Source organism: Sinocyclocheilus grahami, unplaced genomic scaffold (assembly GCF_001515645.1).
Source record: "Sinocyclocheilus grahami isolate Dianchi unplaced genomic scaffold, SAMN03320097.WGS_v1.1 scaffold580.1, whole genome shotgun sequence".
NCBI classification, from domain to species: Eukaryota; Metazoa; Chordata; class Actinopteri; order Cypriniformes; family Cyprinidae; genus Sinocyclocheilus; species Sinocyclocheilus grahami.
The window spans coordinates 13300-30810 of record NW_015505759.1 but is presented as its reverse complement, the minus strand read 5'-3'; the positions used below and the strand labels follow the sequence as shown (position 1 = coordinate 30810).

At 34.5% G+C, this 17511-nt stretch overlaps 1 protein-coding gene across 5 annotated transcripts in view; it reads right to left on the bottom strand.

Annotated features, from left to right (window-relative positions):
* The window catches only part of LOC107556842 (interferon regulatory factor 2-like), a 34557-nt gene that overhangs the window by 12506 nt on the left and 4540 nt on the right, over positions 1 to 17511 (bottom strand). For all 5 annotated transcript variants that reach the window (XM_016240078.1, XM_016240076.1, XM_016240075.1 and 2 more), the window contains exons 4-7: positions 17234 to 17407; positions 16070 to 16107; positions 15841 to 15946; positions 13320 to 13475 (exon numbers count right to left, since the gene is read on the bottom strand). In XM_016240078.1, the coding sequence (XP_016095564.1) occupies positions 13320 to 13475; positions 15841 to 15946; positions 16070 to 16107; positions 17234 to 17407 (474 nt within the window). The remainder of the gene's footprint in view (positions 1 to 13319; positions 13476 to 15840; positions 15947 to 16069; positions 16108 to 17233; positions 17408 to 17511) is intronic.

Sequence of the window (17511 nt, the reverse complement as noted above, 5' to 3'; positions counted from 1 at the left end):
TTTACGTTGGGTGGGGGACCAACTTCACAGAGGTGTTTCAGCACCTATTGGTGACAAAAGGTTATCAGCAGTTATAGATTGGGAACAGGTTGTTTGAACTTTGTTAACATACAGACCATAGCTGTTACAACAGGACCTAAAACTGTAATGGTACAAAAGGTTTAGGATGTTCAGGGCTCTTTCTGAATCTGATGAACAAAAGCATGTACTTTGCCACTGCTACCCTGCAATACACTTACTTCTTCATTGAGATTTGCAGCATGCTCGTCATTTTGTCTTACAAACCACATAACAACATCCTGGCCAGTGTTGTGAATATCTAAAAAAACCAAAGCAGCACAAATTAAAAAATGTTACGCCACAAACGATTGAGACTATTTTGCCGATGTTTTACGTTGGGTGGGGGACCAACTTCACAGAGGTGTTTCAGCACCTATTGGTGACAAAAGGTTATCAGCAGTTATAGATTGGGAACAGGTTGTTTGAACTTTGTTAACATACAGACCATAGCTGTTACAACAGGACCTAAAACTGTAATGGGACAAAAGGTTTAGGATGTTCAGGGCTCTTTCTGAATCTGATGAACAAAAGCATGTACTTTGCCACTGCTACCCTGCAATACACTTACTTCTTCATTGAGATTTGCAGCATGCTCGTCATTTTGTCTTACAAACCACATAACAACATCCTGGCCAGTGTTGTTATTGTTAATTATTAAAATTGCTTTTGGTAATTGAAATAAATCTCAAATAAAATAAAATACAAAGATTAAATATTAGATACTAATGGGATATCTAAATGTTTCCTTGGCAAATAACTAAAATAAAACGTTCAAGTGAAGTACTAAAATTACTAAGACTAAAACTGAAATAAAAATTAATTAAAACTATACAGAAACCATACAGAACTATATAGCAAAGTATGATAAATGTATATTTCTCCGCATGTCATTATGTGGCATTATATTTTAAGTTGTGGCCTGTTGTACTTCGTTTAAGTCAATTGTGGACACGTACTAATTTGTTCCCTCATTTAAAAAAATCGTGGCTATGTTGTACAAATTCATTCCCTCATTTAAAAAAAATTGTGGCCATGTTGTACTAATTCGTTCCCTTGTTTTAGTAAATCATGGCCACGTTGCACTAATTCGTTCCCTCATTTTAGTAAATTATAGCCACGTTGTACTAATTTGCTCCCTCATTTAAAAAAATTGTGGCCACGTTGTACTTATTCGTTCCCTTGTTTTAGTAAATCATGGCCACATTGTACTAATTCGTTCTCTTGTTTTAGTAAATCATGGCCACGTAGTACTAATTTGTTCCCTTGTTTTAGTAAATCATGGCCACTTACTTCTTCATTGAGATTTGCAGCATGCTCGTCATTTTGTCTTACAAACCACATAACAACATCCTGGCCAGTGTTGTTATTGTTAATTATTAAAATTGCTTTTGGTAATTGAAATAAATCTCAAATAAAATAAAATACAAAGATTAAATATTAGATACTAATGGAATATCTAAATGTTTCCTTGGTAAATAACTAAAATAAAACGTTCAAGTGAAGTAATAAAATTACTAAGACTAAAACTGAAATAAAAATTAATTAAAACTATACAGAAACCATACAGAACTATATAGCAAAGTATGATAAATGTATATTTGTCCGCATGTCATTATGTGGATATTTTAAGTTGTGGCCTGTTGTACTTCGTTTAAGTCAATTGTGGACACGTACTAATTTGTTCCCTCATTTAAAAAAATCGTGGCCACATTGTACTAATTTGTTCCCTCATTTTAGTAAATTATAGCCACGTTGTACTAAATCGCTCCCTCATTTAAAAAAATTGTGGCCACGTTGTACTTATTCGTTCCCTTGTTTTAGTAAATCGTGGCCACATTGTATCGTTCCCTCATTTTAGTAAATCATGGCTATGTTGTACAAATTCGTTCCCTCATTTAAAAAAAATTGTGGCCATGTTGTACTAATTTGTTCCCTCATTTTAGTAAATTATAGCCACGTTGTACTAATTCGTTCCCTCATTTTAAAAAATTGTGGCCACGTTGTATCGTTCCCTCGTTTCAGTAAATCATGGCCACGTTGTATCGTTCCCTTGTTTTAGTCAATCGTGGCCACGTTGTATCGTTCCCTCGTTTAAAAAAAATATGGCCACGTTGTATCATTCCCTCATTTTAGTAAATCATTGCCGTTGTACTAATTCGCTCCCCCATTTTTTTTTTATTATGGCCACATTGTACTTATTCGTTCCCTTGTTTTAGTAAATTGTGGCCACGTTGTACTAATTTGTTCCCTCATTTTAGTAAATTATAGCCACGTTGTACTAATTCGCTCCCTCATTTAAAAAAAAATTGTGGCCACGTTGTACTTATTCGTTCCCTTGTTTTAGTAAATCATGGCCACATTGTACTAATTCGTTCTCTTGTTTTAGTAAATCATGGCCACGTTGTACTAATTTGTTCCCTTGTTTTAGTAAATCATGGCCACATTGTACTAATTCGTTCTCTTGTTTTAGTAAATCATGGCCACGTTGTACTAATTTGTTCCCTTGTTTTAGTAAATCATGGCCACGTTGAACTAATTTGTTCCCTCGTTTTAGTAAATCATGGCCAAGTTGTATCATTCCCTCATTTTAGTAAATTATAGCCACGTTGTACTAATTCGTTCCCTCATTTAAAAAAATTGTGGCCACGTTGTATCGTTCCCTCGTTTCAGTAAATCATGGCCACGTTGTATCGTTCCCTCGTTTTAGTCAATCGTGGCCACGTTGTATCGTTCCCTCGTTTAAAAAAAATATGGCCACGTTGTATCATTCCCTCATTTTAGTAAATCATTGCCACGTTGTACTAATTCGCTCCCCCATTTTTTTTTAAATTATGGCCACATTGTACTTATTCGTTCCCTTGTTTTAGTAAATCGTGGCCACGCTGTATCGTTCCCTCGTTTTAGTAAATCGTGGCTATGTTGTACTAATTCGTTACCTCATTTAAAAAAATTGTGGCCACGTTGTACTAATTAATTCCCTTGTTTTAGTAAATCGTGGCCACATTGTACTTATTCGTTCCCTTGTTTTAGTAAATTGTGGCCACGTTGCACTAATTTGTTTCCTCATTTTATTAAATCATAGCCACGTTGTACTAATTCGTTCCCTTGTTTTAGTAAATCGTGGCCACGTTGTATCGTTCCCTCGTTTTAGTAAATCGTGGCTTTGTTGTACTAATTCGTTACCTCATTTAAAAAAAATTGTGGCCACGTTGTACTAATTAATTCCCTTGTTTTAGTAAATCGTGGCCATGTTGTACTAATTTGTTACCTTGTTTTATTAAATTGTGGCTATGTTGTACTAATTCTTTCCCTCATTTTAAAAAATTGTGGCCACGTTGTACTAAATCGTTCCCTCGTTTTAGTAAATTGTGGCCACTTTGTACTCATTTGTTACTTTGTTTTAGTAAATCGTGGCCACGTTGTACTAATTCGTTCCCTCATTTTAGTAAATTGTGGCCACATTGTACTAATTTGTTACCTTGTTTTAGTAAATCGTGGCCACGTTGTACTAATTAGTTCCCTCGTTTTAGTAAATCGTGGCCATGTTGTACTAATCTGGGGTGCGTTTCCCAAAAGCAACTACAGTCGTAAGTTTCGTCGTTACCAATAGAGTTCAATGGAACTAATGACCATACTTAGCTAACTATGCTTTTGGGAAATGCACCCCTGTTCCTTTGTTTTAGTAAATCATGGCCATGTTGTACTAATTTGTTTCTTGGTTTTAATAAATCGTGGCCCATTGTATTAATTTGTTCCCTTGTTTTATTAAATTGAGGCTACATTTTACTAATTCATTCTCTTGTTTTGACTAAACAAAAACAAGGGAACTAATTTGTATAACATGGCCATAATTTCCCAAATCGAGCGGACTAATTAATAATTTGTGGGAACAAATTCTTAATTGGCCAAGAAATGTATTATTCCTGCATGTCATGTGTTGGGCTCCGCAGAGATTACATACAAATCAAAAACTATGAACACAAAAAAAGTATTAAAAAATTGTACTAATTCGCTCTCTCGTTTAAAAAAAAATTGTGGCCACGTTGTACTTATTCGTTCCCTCATTTTAGTAAATTGTGGCTATGTTGTACAAATTCATTCCCTCATTTAAAAAAAATTGTGGCCATGTTGTACTAATTCGTTCCCTTGTTTTAGTAAATCATGGCCACATTGTACTAATTCGTTCTCTTGTTTTAGTAAATCATGGCCACGTTGTACTAATTTGTTCCCTTGTTTTAGTAAATCATGGCCACGTTGAACTAATTTGTTCCCTCGTTTTAGTAAATCATGGCCACGTTGTATCATTCCCTCATTTTAAGGGAACTAATTCATAATTTGTGGGAACAAATTCTTAATTGGCCACGGATTGTATTATTCCTGCATGTCATGTGTTGGGCTCCGCAGAGATTACATACAAAATCAAAAACTATGAACACAAAAAAAGTACTAAAAATTTTTACTAATTCGCTCTCTCGTTTAAAAAAAAATTGTGGCCACGTTGTACTTATTCGTTCCCTCATTTTAGTAAATTGTGGCTATGTTGTACAAATTCATTCCCTCATTTAAAAAAAATTGTGGCCATGTTGTACTAATTCGTTCCCTTGTTTTAGTAAATCATGGCCACGTTGCACTAATTCGTTCCCTCATTTTAGTAAATTATAGCCACGTTGTACTAATTCGCTCCCTCATTTAAAAAAATTGTGGTCACATTGTACTTATTCGTTCCCTTGTTTTAGTAAATCATGGCCACATTGTACTAATTCGTTCACTTGTTTTAGTAAATCATGGCCACCACGTTGTACTTATTCATTCCCTTGTTTTAGTCAATCGTGGCCACGTTGTATCGTTCCCTCGTTTCAGTAAATCATGGCCACTTTGTATCGTTCCCTCGTTTTAGTCAATCGTGGCCACGTTGTATCGTTCCCTCGTTTCAGTAAATCATGGCCACTTTGTATCGTTCCCTCGTTTTAGTCAATCGTGGCCACGTTGTATCGTTCCCTCGTTTCAGTAAATCATGGCCACTTTGTATCGTTCCCTCGTTTTAGTCAATCGTGGCCACGTTGTATCGTTCCCTCGTTTTAAAAAATTATGGCCACGTTGTATCATTCCCTCATTTTAGTAAATCATTGCCATGTTGTACTAATTCGCTCCCCCATTTTTTTTAAATTGTGGCCACATTGTACTTATTCGTTTCCTTGTTTTAGTAAATTGTGGCCACGTTGCACTAATTCGTTTCCTCATTTTATTAAATCATAGCAACTATGGTCGTAAGTTCCGTTGTTACCAATAGAGTTTAATGGAAATAATGACCATAGTTAGCTAACTATGCTTTTGGGAAATGCACCCCTGTTCCTTTGTTTTAGTAAATCATGGCCACGTTGTACTAATTTATTTCTTGGTTTTAATAAATTGTGGCCCATTGTATTAATTTGTTCCCTTGTTTTATTAAATTGTGGCTACATTTTACTAATTCATTCTCTTGTTTTCACAAAACAAAAACAAGGGAACCAATTTGTATAACATGGCCATAATTTCCCAAATCGAGCGGACTAATTAATAATTTGTGGGAACAAATTCTTAATTGGCCAAGAAATGTATTATCCCTGCATGTCATGTGTTGGGCTCCGCAGAGATTACATACAAAATCAAAAACTATAAACACAAAAAAAGTACTAAAAACTAAATTAATAAGAACTTGAAATATAAATGTTATATTAAAAAAATTAATAAATACTAAAAGAGTGTAGAAATAATTGGCAACACAATTTTTTATGATATTGCAGTCCAGTACGTAACTACCTAGCAACCAATCAGAACAGTCTAGTAACCACATAGCAATGTGTTAACAACCACTTAGAACACTTTATAAGCCACACTGCAGTGCACTAAATACAGTACTACAATGAACACCTTGGCAACTCCATAGCAACACCATGGCAACCACCTAGAGTAACTTAGCATTGCAGCTGCAGTTTTGCAAATACCACTCACAAAATGTAAAATCTTGCTATCAAAGTCAAATAACTCTGTGCAAAGCTTGTCCATTATAGCATTATACTGTAAGTGGATTACTGTATCAGGCCTTTATAACATATTGAAGGCACACTTTAACTTTATGAAGACGAGCACATGCAGGTTAGAGAGTGAATTGTGTTCGCACCTCACCGTTATATATTAACTCCATCTAGCCAGTGCCGAGTTACAGTACAGAGGTACGGTCGACGTGACGCAGAAAGCATGTCCTTGAGGCTTAACTCTAATGGACATTGTACAACACAACGAACACACACAGCTTACACAGATCTCAATGCGTCAAAGCATGCTTCAAGATGAAAATTAAATGCTTTAGGAGTGATATCTTAAATCTGATTTAAAATCAACACTTTCTTTTCAAATAAGGACAACAGATAAATAATGATTTTCTTAGTATTTTTGTTGTTTTCCAGTACAAACATCTAAACATTCTTAAATCAAGGTACTTTAAGAAACAAAATTACTTAAGATATTAAGTCTTGTTTTCCAAAACATCATAAAAATGAAGGTCAAGAAACAGGGTAAGAAAAATAAACTTATTTCAAATGGAAAACAAGATTATTTTTCTGACCCAACTGGCAGGAATTTTGTTTAAGCTCACTTAATTGTTGAGGAAACAAAACTGAATGTCTTATGCAATTTTGCTTCCAATTTATTATTTTTTTTTAAACAAAAATAATTTTTGTAGTGTACTACCTTTGTTCACTAAAAAAGATATTATCTACACTGCAATAAACAATCTTCTTAAACATTATTTTTGATTTGTTTTCCAGGCGCCCATTTCAATAAGGAGGTTCAACCAACTCCGAGTTGACTTACCCTGAGATGGGAAACTCTTGAGTTTTCGGGTTCAGAACGGCTGCATTGAGTTAGTTCAATCGACTCTGAGTAGGTTGACGCTGAGTTTAGCGCGTGCATCACGACTACGAAAAGCCATGATCAGTGGAGCTCAGAAATTAGGATTCACCATGGCAACAGCACCCGCAAAAAGACATCCGCATACCTCCGAGTCAATACATAACTTTAATTCTTAATCACTGTTATAATATCAAAGGTAAAAACTGGCAGAACGGTAAATTATTTAAGTAATATAAATTTTCATGGTATCCTACAGGCAAAAGAAAGAAAAAAAGAACAACAAAAGCAGCTAAACATGAAGTATAAAAACATAATTAAATCAAGGTAAAGCTTTAAGCATAAAAGGTTCATGAGTGTAGACTACATGACTTTACAAACATTTGAAATATTAAATAAATATCATTCAGTGTCTATTTCAGTGCGCAGCAGCTTTTTCCACATAGTCTAATGCACTTTTCACATAATTAAATATTCTCTAATTCAACCTGCTTCATTTCTTAGAGTAATGAAATTAACATTTGACTTCTACTCAGTCAACAGTAAGAAGGCTTGCAAAATAATGAAGAACAGATGAAGAGGAGATGGCCACAGTACCAAATAATGGAAGAATAAAATCCAACAGGAAAAAGAATACCTGTTTATTTGTGGGAAATAAAGATGACCAAATAAATTGAACAGCTGTGGTGGTGGTTACGTCATATATCACAAACTACTAGGGATGCACGGTATTATCGGACTGATACCGGAATCGGCCGATAATGGCTTCAAATGTAAATATTGGCATCGGCCCGATATGAAAAATTATGCCGATATGTCTTGCCGATAAGAGGAATAAAACATTCTTAAAGCAACGTTTTGTCTGAATGACAATTAGATTCACTGTTTGGATCGCTGCATTTAATCTGTGAAAGCATGTACAGCATGATGCGTTTGGTGTGTGATAGAGTAAACAGTAATAGCATGTGCAGTGGCAGCCTCCCCCGGGTCCTAACACCCGTTCGGTAAGGAGTTTTAATCTGTAGGGGGCACTGTTGACCTACTTCTAATAAAATTTACAGTAAAATAGCCTACACAAATAACATTTAGACAGTGTTTCTGATTAAATAAAGCAGTAATTGATGTCATAAAATGAGTAGGTTTTGATATAAAGGTCAGAAGAAAATAAACATGACATGTAAATTAAATAATTGTATATATACTGATTTATTCATTCATGTATAATATGTTTTATTTTTTGAACAAATCATAAGCTCTAAAAGATTTTCAGAATTTTTACAACTCTTTTGTATTTGACAATCTACAAATGTTAAATCTTCAAATAAAATGTTAACACTGCATCTTTCTGGGGGAAAAAATGCAATGATTGATATATAGTTTATTTGTAGTTATTTTCAAAGCTTCAATGTACTGTCAAGAAAACCTTCATTAATGTTTATTTAATTCTAACAAATAAGTTCTAGTTAAAAACTAACCCAAATGAAAAATATTTTGCTCATCATTTCTGCACAGGAGAGACTTGGTGTTGTTTCCAAACAAAAGGAAATATATCGGTATCGGCATCGGCCCAAATGTGTTGAAAAATATCGGCATATCGGATATCGGCAAAAATCCAATATTGTACATCCCTACAAACTACCCTTCCATCTGGCATCCTTTCATTCCATACAGTAATCAGCTTCATTTGCAGAACGGTAAATTATTTAAGTAATATAAATTTTCATGGTATCCTACAGGCAAAAGAAAGAAAAAAAGAACAACAAAAGCAGCTAAACATGAAGTATAAAAACATAATTAAATCAAGGTAAAGCTTTAAGCATAAAAGGTTCATGAGTGTAGACTACATGACTTTACAAACATTTGAAATATTAAATAAATATCATTCAGTGTCTATTTCAGTGCGCAGCAGCTTTTTCCACATAGTCTAATGCACTTTTCACATAATTAAATATTCTCTAATTCAACCTGCTTCATTTCTTAGAGTAATGAAATTAACATTTGACTTCTACTCAGTCAACAGTAAGAAGGCTTGCAAAATAATGAAGAACAGATGAAGAGGAGATGGCCACAGTACCAAATAATGGAAGAATAAAATCCAACAGGAAAAAGAATACCTGTTTATTTGTGGGAAATAAAGATGACCAAATAAATTGAACAGCTGTGGTGGTGGTTACGTCATATATCACAAACTACTAGGGATGCACGGTATTATCGGACTGATACCGGAATCGGCCGATAATGGCTTCAAATGTAAATATTGGCATCGGCCCGATATGAAAAATTATGCCGATATGTCTTGCCGATAAGAGGAATAAAACATTCTTAAAGCAACGTTTTGTCTGAATGACAATTAGATTCACTGTTTGGATCGCTGCATTTAATCTGTGAAAGCATGTACAGCATGATGCGTTTGGTGTGTGATAGAGTAAACAGTAATAGCATGTGCAGTGGCAGCCTCCCCCGGGTCCTAACACCCGTTCGGTAAGGAGTTTTAATCTGTAGGGGGCACTGTTGACCTACTTCTAATAAAATTTACAGTAAAATAGCCTACACAAATAACATTTAGACAGTGTTTCTGATTAAATAAAGCAGTAATTGATGTCATAAAATGAGTAGGTTTTGATATAAAGGTCAGAAGAAAATAAACATGACATGTAAATTAAATAATTGTATATATACTGATTTATTCATTCATGTATAATATGTTTTATTTTTTGAACAAATCATAAGCTCTAAAAGATTTTCAGAATTTTTACAACTCTTTTGTATTTGACAATCTACAAATGTTAAATCTTCAAATAAAATGTTAACACTGCATCTTTCTGGGGGAAAAAATGCAATGATTGATATATAGTTTATTTGTAGTTATTTTCAAAGCTTCAATGTACTGTCAAGAAAACCTTCATTAATGTTTATTTAATTCTAACAAATAAGTTCTAGTTAAAAACTAACCCAAATGAAAAATATTTTGCTCATCATTTCTGCACAGGAGAGACTTGGTGTTGTTTCCAAACAAAAGGAAATATATCGGTATCGGCATCGGCCCAAATGTGTTGAAAAATATCGGCATATCGGATATCGGCAAAAATCCAATATTGTACATCCCTACAAACTACCCTTCCATCTGGCATCCTTTCATTCCATACAGTAATCAGCTTCATTTTCCATGGGTTTGTGCTCAGAAAACTACACAAATATTATAAGAAAGAGCATGAGAGCGAGGCACACTTTCCTTACCGCTCTGCATACAGCGGCCTTACTGATGTGCTCTGCATCCCTGATGTTATATAGAAAACTTAAAAATGGTCCTGCTCAAATAAATATGGCAAAAAAATCTAAATAATTCTCTTCTGATGTAACTCCCTACAAATGAATGCGGCCTTCTCATCTACAGGATTCAGTATGAGGACATGCCGTTTTTGTCACTTTCACAGTGTCTTCATGATGAAAATATGTGCAATGAATGAATCTGAAGCTTTTATTACATAGTATTTTGTCTTGTTGTTTCCAGTCAAAACATCAAAAGATTCTTAAATCAAGATGTTTTTTCTACATAAGAAAAATGACAATGTATTTTGTCTTTAGTAATGTATTTAGTATTTCTCTTATTTTGCAAATTATCTGCTAGTGGGATAAGAATTTTTATTTTTTTTCTATTTGCATTAATATTATTTTTCTTGCTTTAAAGCTGCAGTCCATACGTTTTGCCTCTTTGTCACCATCTCTGTTTGAAAACCTGGAATTGCAGCTGGGTGCGGAATTATCTAGCTTGTGTGGGTTGTGAGTCGGCACGGCTCCAGCGCGGATGAATCTAATGTTCTGAAGAGTATGTGTGGCAGTCAGTCACCGCACCGGTGTGGATATTTACTGTACTTCGCAATCACAGATTCTAGCCTACGTCTTGGAATATGACCCAAATAAGAATTTTCACCGGATATTGTCATCTGAACAAGTAAGTAACAAGTCTGCCACGTTTGTTCTGACCAACTGAGGAAAAAAGCATTACCATAAATCTCACTACCAATGGTAATTAAATCTAAAGATCGGTTAGCTCATATCCCATCAAACCGTTCAAATTATTATTATTGTTATACTTTATTCTCAAATGATTAATGTTAACAACATCAGCATTGGTGACTATGAGTATAGTGTGTATTAGCGTGTAGATTTCAATTTCTGCACAGTCTAATCTAATTGTCATACCATTCGAATTTCATATTAAGAAATTCTTTTAACCCAAAAAGCGAATTATGCTCCCTTCGAACTGGTTTTCTTTAAAATACAAATCTTTGTAATCCCAGGCTATCTGTAATCAGAAGAACATTTAAAACTGGAATATAATTTAATTTCATTCACATGTGTTTCATAAACACATAATCCTTTATGGTTAAGGCTTTAAACGATCGGCCACTTGCAGGATCCTCACATGCGATAGCCTAGTAGCCGGGACAACTTCTTTATGTTTACAGACGTGACGTAATGACGCAGTGCCATGCTTGAATTTCCCTAGAAAACCTACCTGTACCACTCAAATTAGAAAACATTATTATAAGCTGACCGTTGTGAATTGGGCTAAAGTAAGGCGATAGTTTTGAACACTGGCTGGTTATGTACTTGCTCAAATATTGATTTCGGATCATTTTTAACCAAAAAAAGTTACGGACTGCAGCTTTAAATAAAATGCACTTAATTTAGATTCCAAAATCTCAATAAGAAAAGCATTTTTTGCAGCCTGAATGAATGAATGAAGTATTTAAACATCGCTTACGTTTTAAAAAGGGGGAGGAGACAGAAAGAAACTCTAGGTTTAACGAAGAAAACCGCTCCCGACCAGGGGCCCGTTTCAATGAGGTTCAACCAACTCCGAGTTGACTTCCTCTGAGATGGGAAACTGAGTTTTCGGGTTCAGAACAGCTGAATTGTGTAAGTTCAGTCAACTCTGTGTAGGTTGATTCTGAGTTTAGCGTGTGCACCATGACTATGAAAAGCCATGATCAATGGAGCTTCGATATTACAATTCACCATGGCAACAGCTCCCGCCAAAAAGACGACTGCATACTTCAGACTCAATACAAGTTTAATTCTTATCACTGTTATAATATCACAGGTGAAAACTGGCAGAACGGTAGATTATTGAACTAATAGGCTATTCATTTTCATGGTATCTCACGGGTAGAAAAATATATAAAATAATAATAATAATAATAATAATTTAAGTGCATTTTTCTTATTTTACAAATGATCTGCCAATAGGGTAAGAAAAATATGGCAGCGGCTATTTACACTAAGTGGAATTAACATACTTTCTTAGCGATAGATCCTATTTACAGTAGGCTAAGTGCAAATAGCTCTAGATGCTATTTACACTTAGTGAAAATAGTGATATATTCTATTTACCATGTAAAAGTAGCAGTTTTTTGCAATAGGCTAAGTGTAAATAACAATTAGATGCTATTTATACTGGCAGATACATACTATTTGCAGTTAGGCACTTTACTTCCACTTTTAGAACATTTTCTTCATTTTTATTGAAATTAAATTCTAATGTGATATGTGATGGGAAAAGTGAGAAGAGCGAGCTCGGCAAAAGCCAGACTCGAACCTGATCAATCGCGTCACAAACTAGTTCTCCGCACCCAACACGTTACTGCCTACATCACTGAAGCCGTTATTCATACGCGTCGTATTTAACCTTGTGTCACATTGGAGGGCAGAGCTACGGTAGATTTGCACCTAGTAATAGACACTCCGAATAATCTTGTTTTCTGTTTGCATTAAGATTATTTTTATTACCACACTGGCAGATCATTTTACTTAAAGGGGTCATATGATGCTTTTTTAAAGATAATTATTTTTTGCATTTGGTGTAACATAATATGTTGACATGCTTTAATGTTCAAAAAACACATTATTTTTCAAATACTATACATTATTGTAGTTCCTCTATGCCCCGCCTCTCTCAAACGCTTCATTTTCAACAAAGCCCCCTCCTTTGACAAGCGCAGTCTGCTCTGATTGGTCAGCTGACCCAGTACATTGTGATTGGCCGAACACCGCAAGCACTCGTCGGAAATGTAACACCCCTTACCATAATCGCGAGCTTCATCTTTCAAAATAAATGTAAAGACAGTAACAAAACAAGAAAAAAAATGTCAATGGGGAAAGAAACATAAACTTAATTAAAAACTATGTCTGGAGCATACAAGGAAACCACTAAGCACAGATAACAGTTGATTATTTTGTAACTGGATAAGTGCAATTGGTATCACGGTCCAAAACCATAAAAATTCAAAAACCAAGGATCTCAAAGCAATGCTGCACTGTGAATATAGTCATGGCTAAAGGATTGAGAGTATATTTGTCAAGCCAACCTCCATACGAGGAGACAGGGGAGATCTGTAAGGGGTACAGGTCGCTGGAGGTCACAGCCTGCTCCTCATTTTCCGTCACCACCTCGATGGTCTGACACACGTCAGGCAGATCGTTAATGATCAGGTGGTCGTCCGCTGGGCTCCGCCCACCGGCCTCTGAGGAAGGGAGAACAGGGAAGAGAGAGTGAATATGGAGAACAGTGAAGTGGGAAGTGAACGTGTTTCTTAAGGGGGAGTGAGCCAGATCTGGGTCATTTTTCACTCTGGACGCAATCCCTCCGGTCCATGTAGCTGAACTCTATTTCCCATGACTCCATATTGAAATGATGCAGCGGAAACAAGGTTAAAAACAAATGAACCAGCTGAAAGGCTGTTTGTAAATCAATTATGTTGCAGTTGATTTTGCTTTGCCAATTCGATGTGTATCACAAACCCCACATGACAAAACAAACAAACGCTAAGCTCACCTTTAACCCCGATCGAGTGCGTTAGTGAAATTGAAAGGGGGAATGAGAGAACAGTGGATGTGATTAAACAAACACAGTAACAAGGAGATCCGGATAAACTGGTCCGCGACAGAATGATAGGTGCAGTGTGATCATATCCCATCCAAAATGTAAAAGACAAATCTTACTTAAATCTGTCAAGAACGTTTGAGTTGTACTGTCACCTAAAAAAAAAACCCCCGAAATAAATTAGCAAAAAAATTTATACTTTGCATAAATTCTATATGTATTTGTATGTCGTGGTAGCATTTGTTGTACTGAATTGAATTCATGTTGTTTTTAAAAAATCATTGTGTCTTGAAAGGACACAAATTCATATTAATAAAAATAAAATTATTTCTATGGGAATTTGGTGGGGAAAACTGACTTTTTTTTCTTTAAGAAAAAAAATAAATATATATATTTTTTTTTGATTATGCAGTGAAATATGACCATTGACATAACCTTTTACAAAACCTTACCTTCATTATGTCACTAACTATTCATTTAACACCAGCCATTCATACAAATTCAACAGTAGGCAAATCAAATGGCTCTTTACTAACTCAAACTCCCAACATTGTGAAACATTGGGTTTTACATGTGTTGGCGATGTGAACACGGCTGCTGGCATTGCGTATAAAACTTACTCTATAGGTCAACTTCAGTGCCATAAGTAGTTAAAGTCTATAAAGTTTTTGATTTTGTAGTTTTGTGAAGGCAGAGAAATGTGAGAGAATGTCAAACAGCTGTGAAGTGATGCATGTGTTAAACTAGGACACGAGAGGCACAGCAAAATCAACTGTTGTAAGAGAAGCCTAAAGCATTCTGGGTTTTTGCAAAAAGTGGCTGAGAAACACAGAACCAAATGCTGTTGTGTTTCAAAGACCCTTTCATATTCTCTGAAACCACAAGTCATGTTTTTTTTAAAGAGAATCCTAAAATAAACTTGAGAGATAACATCTTTTAACAACTTAATGTGTAATAATAATAAAGATATAAGAATTACTATTTGATACATAAAGTATATACAAAGTGTATTATATTATTAAATAAAATAATAAATACACATTAAGTGTTCAAAAGAGTTTAGTTTTTAAGGGTTATTTTAAGTTTTTCTTTGAAAAAGAATGACTTGTGCTCTGGTTGGACAGAATTTAAATGGGTAATATATTTATAACAAATATTTAAAATAATAATAATAATAAAAATATATTTGAATAAAATATTTATTGATTATATTTGCTACATATATAAGTTATTATTATTAATTAATTAATTAATTAAAAATAATAAATACACAACAAGCCATTCAAAAGTGTCATGTTTTAGGGTCGTTTTAAGTTTCTCTTTAAAAAAAGCATGACTTGTGCTCTCTGGTTGAACTTGGACAGAATTTGAAAGGATAATATATTTATAACAAATACTATATTAATAAATTCATACTTTTTTTAAAGAGAAACTTAAAATAACCATAAAACCTAACACTTATAATAGCTAACAATACCTAACATAAAAATAGCTTGATGTATATTTATTATAATTATTTTAATATTCATCATTAGTAGTAGTAGTAGTAGTATTTTTGTATCAAATATATTTTCAAACATTTAATATTATTGTTGTTATTATTATTATTATTAAAATAAAATAATAATACTAATAATGAATACACCATTCAAGTCATTCAAAAGTGTTAGGTTTCCGGGTTATTTTAAGCTTCTGTTTAAAAAAGGCTGAAATTTTAATACTCCCTCAAATAGCAAACAGATCTGTCAAACAGATTTTCTTTAGTCTAGAATTTAGCTAAATTACACCTGGACTGTGTTGCTAATAGATGACTCACAATGATCTGTTTTGGAGAGCAGAGAAACAAAATGTACAGCAGAGAGAGTGTACAGATAAAAACTAACCCATAGAGCAGATAGCATTTCAGATCGGAACTCCTTTCTTGCTAGACTGTCGAGAACAGGTTCAACCTGAATATACTCACTAAACACAGGTGTGCAGGGCGGAGCAAGAAGTTCACTACCAACCTGTTCCGTAGTAATCTGCCTCCTGCTTGACTGTGACTGGGGTTTTACATGCTGAAGAGCCATTACTGTTTTCCCAGCTCGAAGGCACAGGGCATGGCCGCACTGCCTGCAGTTAACACACACACACACACACATTATATTCACATCTGTGTCAATTAATCTCATAACCTTTTTTTGATTAGAGCATTTCTGACAGCTACAAAATATACACGAGCATAAACGTCCATACCTTTATCTTTTCTTCTTTTTCAATTCCTCTCTTTTTTCCTTTGAGAAACAGACACACAAATCTAGATCAGTGCATGCAAATAAATAGCACTTCAGAAAGTATCAAAACTGCAGATGTCACAAAACCTGTCAAGAAGATTTCTAGAGCCTATTTCACCCCAAAATCATAACAAAAAACAGGATATTTAATTTTATCTTAAAGATGAAAAAAATGTTTAGGGCCATTTAGATGTTTCACATGTTTTCACATAAATTAATTTAATTTATGCATTTAGCAGACACTTTTATCCAAAGCGACTTACAGTGCATTCAGGCTATACATTTTTTACCAGTATGTGTGTTCCCTGGGAATTGAACCCACAACCTTTTGTGCTGCTAACACAATGCTCTACCACTGAGCCACAGGAACAATATTATGCTATTTTCACTATAATGTAAACATTTTTATCTTTATATAAATTATTCTGTATGCTTTACATTTCATTAAATTTTTTTGTTTGTAATTATTATTGTCAGTGGCAATTGTTTTTGTTTAACATGACATTATTTTCATGAAAATTAAGCACATTTATTCTCACACATACACATAATGTGCGTGTGTATACACACAAAGTTATTCATGCATATGCAAAGTCTAATAATTTTTTTTAGGTGAAATATGACAAATGTCTGACAAATTTTCTTGTCAGCCTTTATGAGATTTGCCCCAAAAAAACATTTTTAAAGACAGATGTTTCGCAATATACTATTACGTAGTAGTTTTACTATAATGCAAATATTTTTATCACGTGTGTGTGTGTGTGTGTGTGTGTGTGTGTGTGTGTGTGTGTGTGTGTGTGTGTGTGTGATTAAATGTGTTTTAATTTTCATGAAAATAATGTAGGGGGAAAATAATTAAATTCAAAGTTATTCATGCATGAAATAATTTATTATTTCTTTCTGATATTTTCTGTAGGTGAAATATGACAAAAATATTTTCAGCTTTTGTGAGATTCACCAAAAATCTTCACATTTTTTAGACGCAGATCATAGTGAAAATCATAGTTATAACAGGCAGACTAAGTGGGATCACACCATTCTTAGGTGTGATTAAACAAACGTGACAGAAATGAAGGCTGTTCTCTGTGATGCAGTCAGTGTCAGCACTGATGTGTGATCGACTGACCTCTCTTTGAATGCCTCTCAGACGCTGACAGCATCTTGTACACCCTGAATGCATTTGTTCCCTTTTTGATGCTTTTGTCTTTCACCTCCTCTATGTCAGGCAGGGAGTTCATTGCACACCGGAAGTTCGCCTTCCATGTTTTGGGGTCCGGTTTGTCACCTGGTTGATATTTCCCTAAAAAAAAAATGGCAGTCAAAAACTGGATACACATAATGCAGAATGACAGTTTACTATCACTTCAGCTCTTTATATCTGAATTGACATTATTAGCTGTAAAC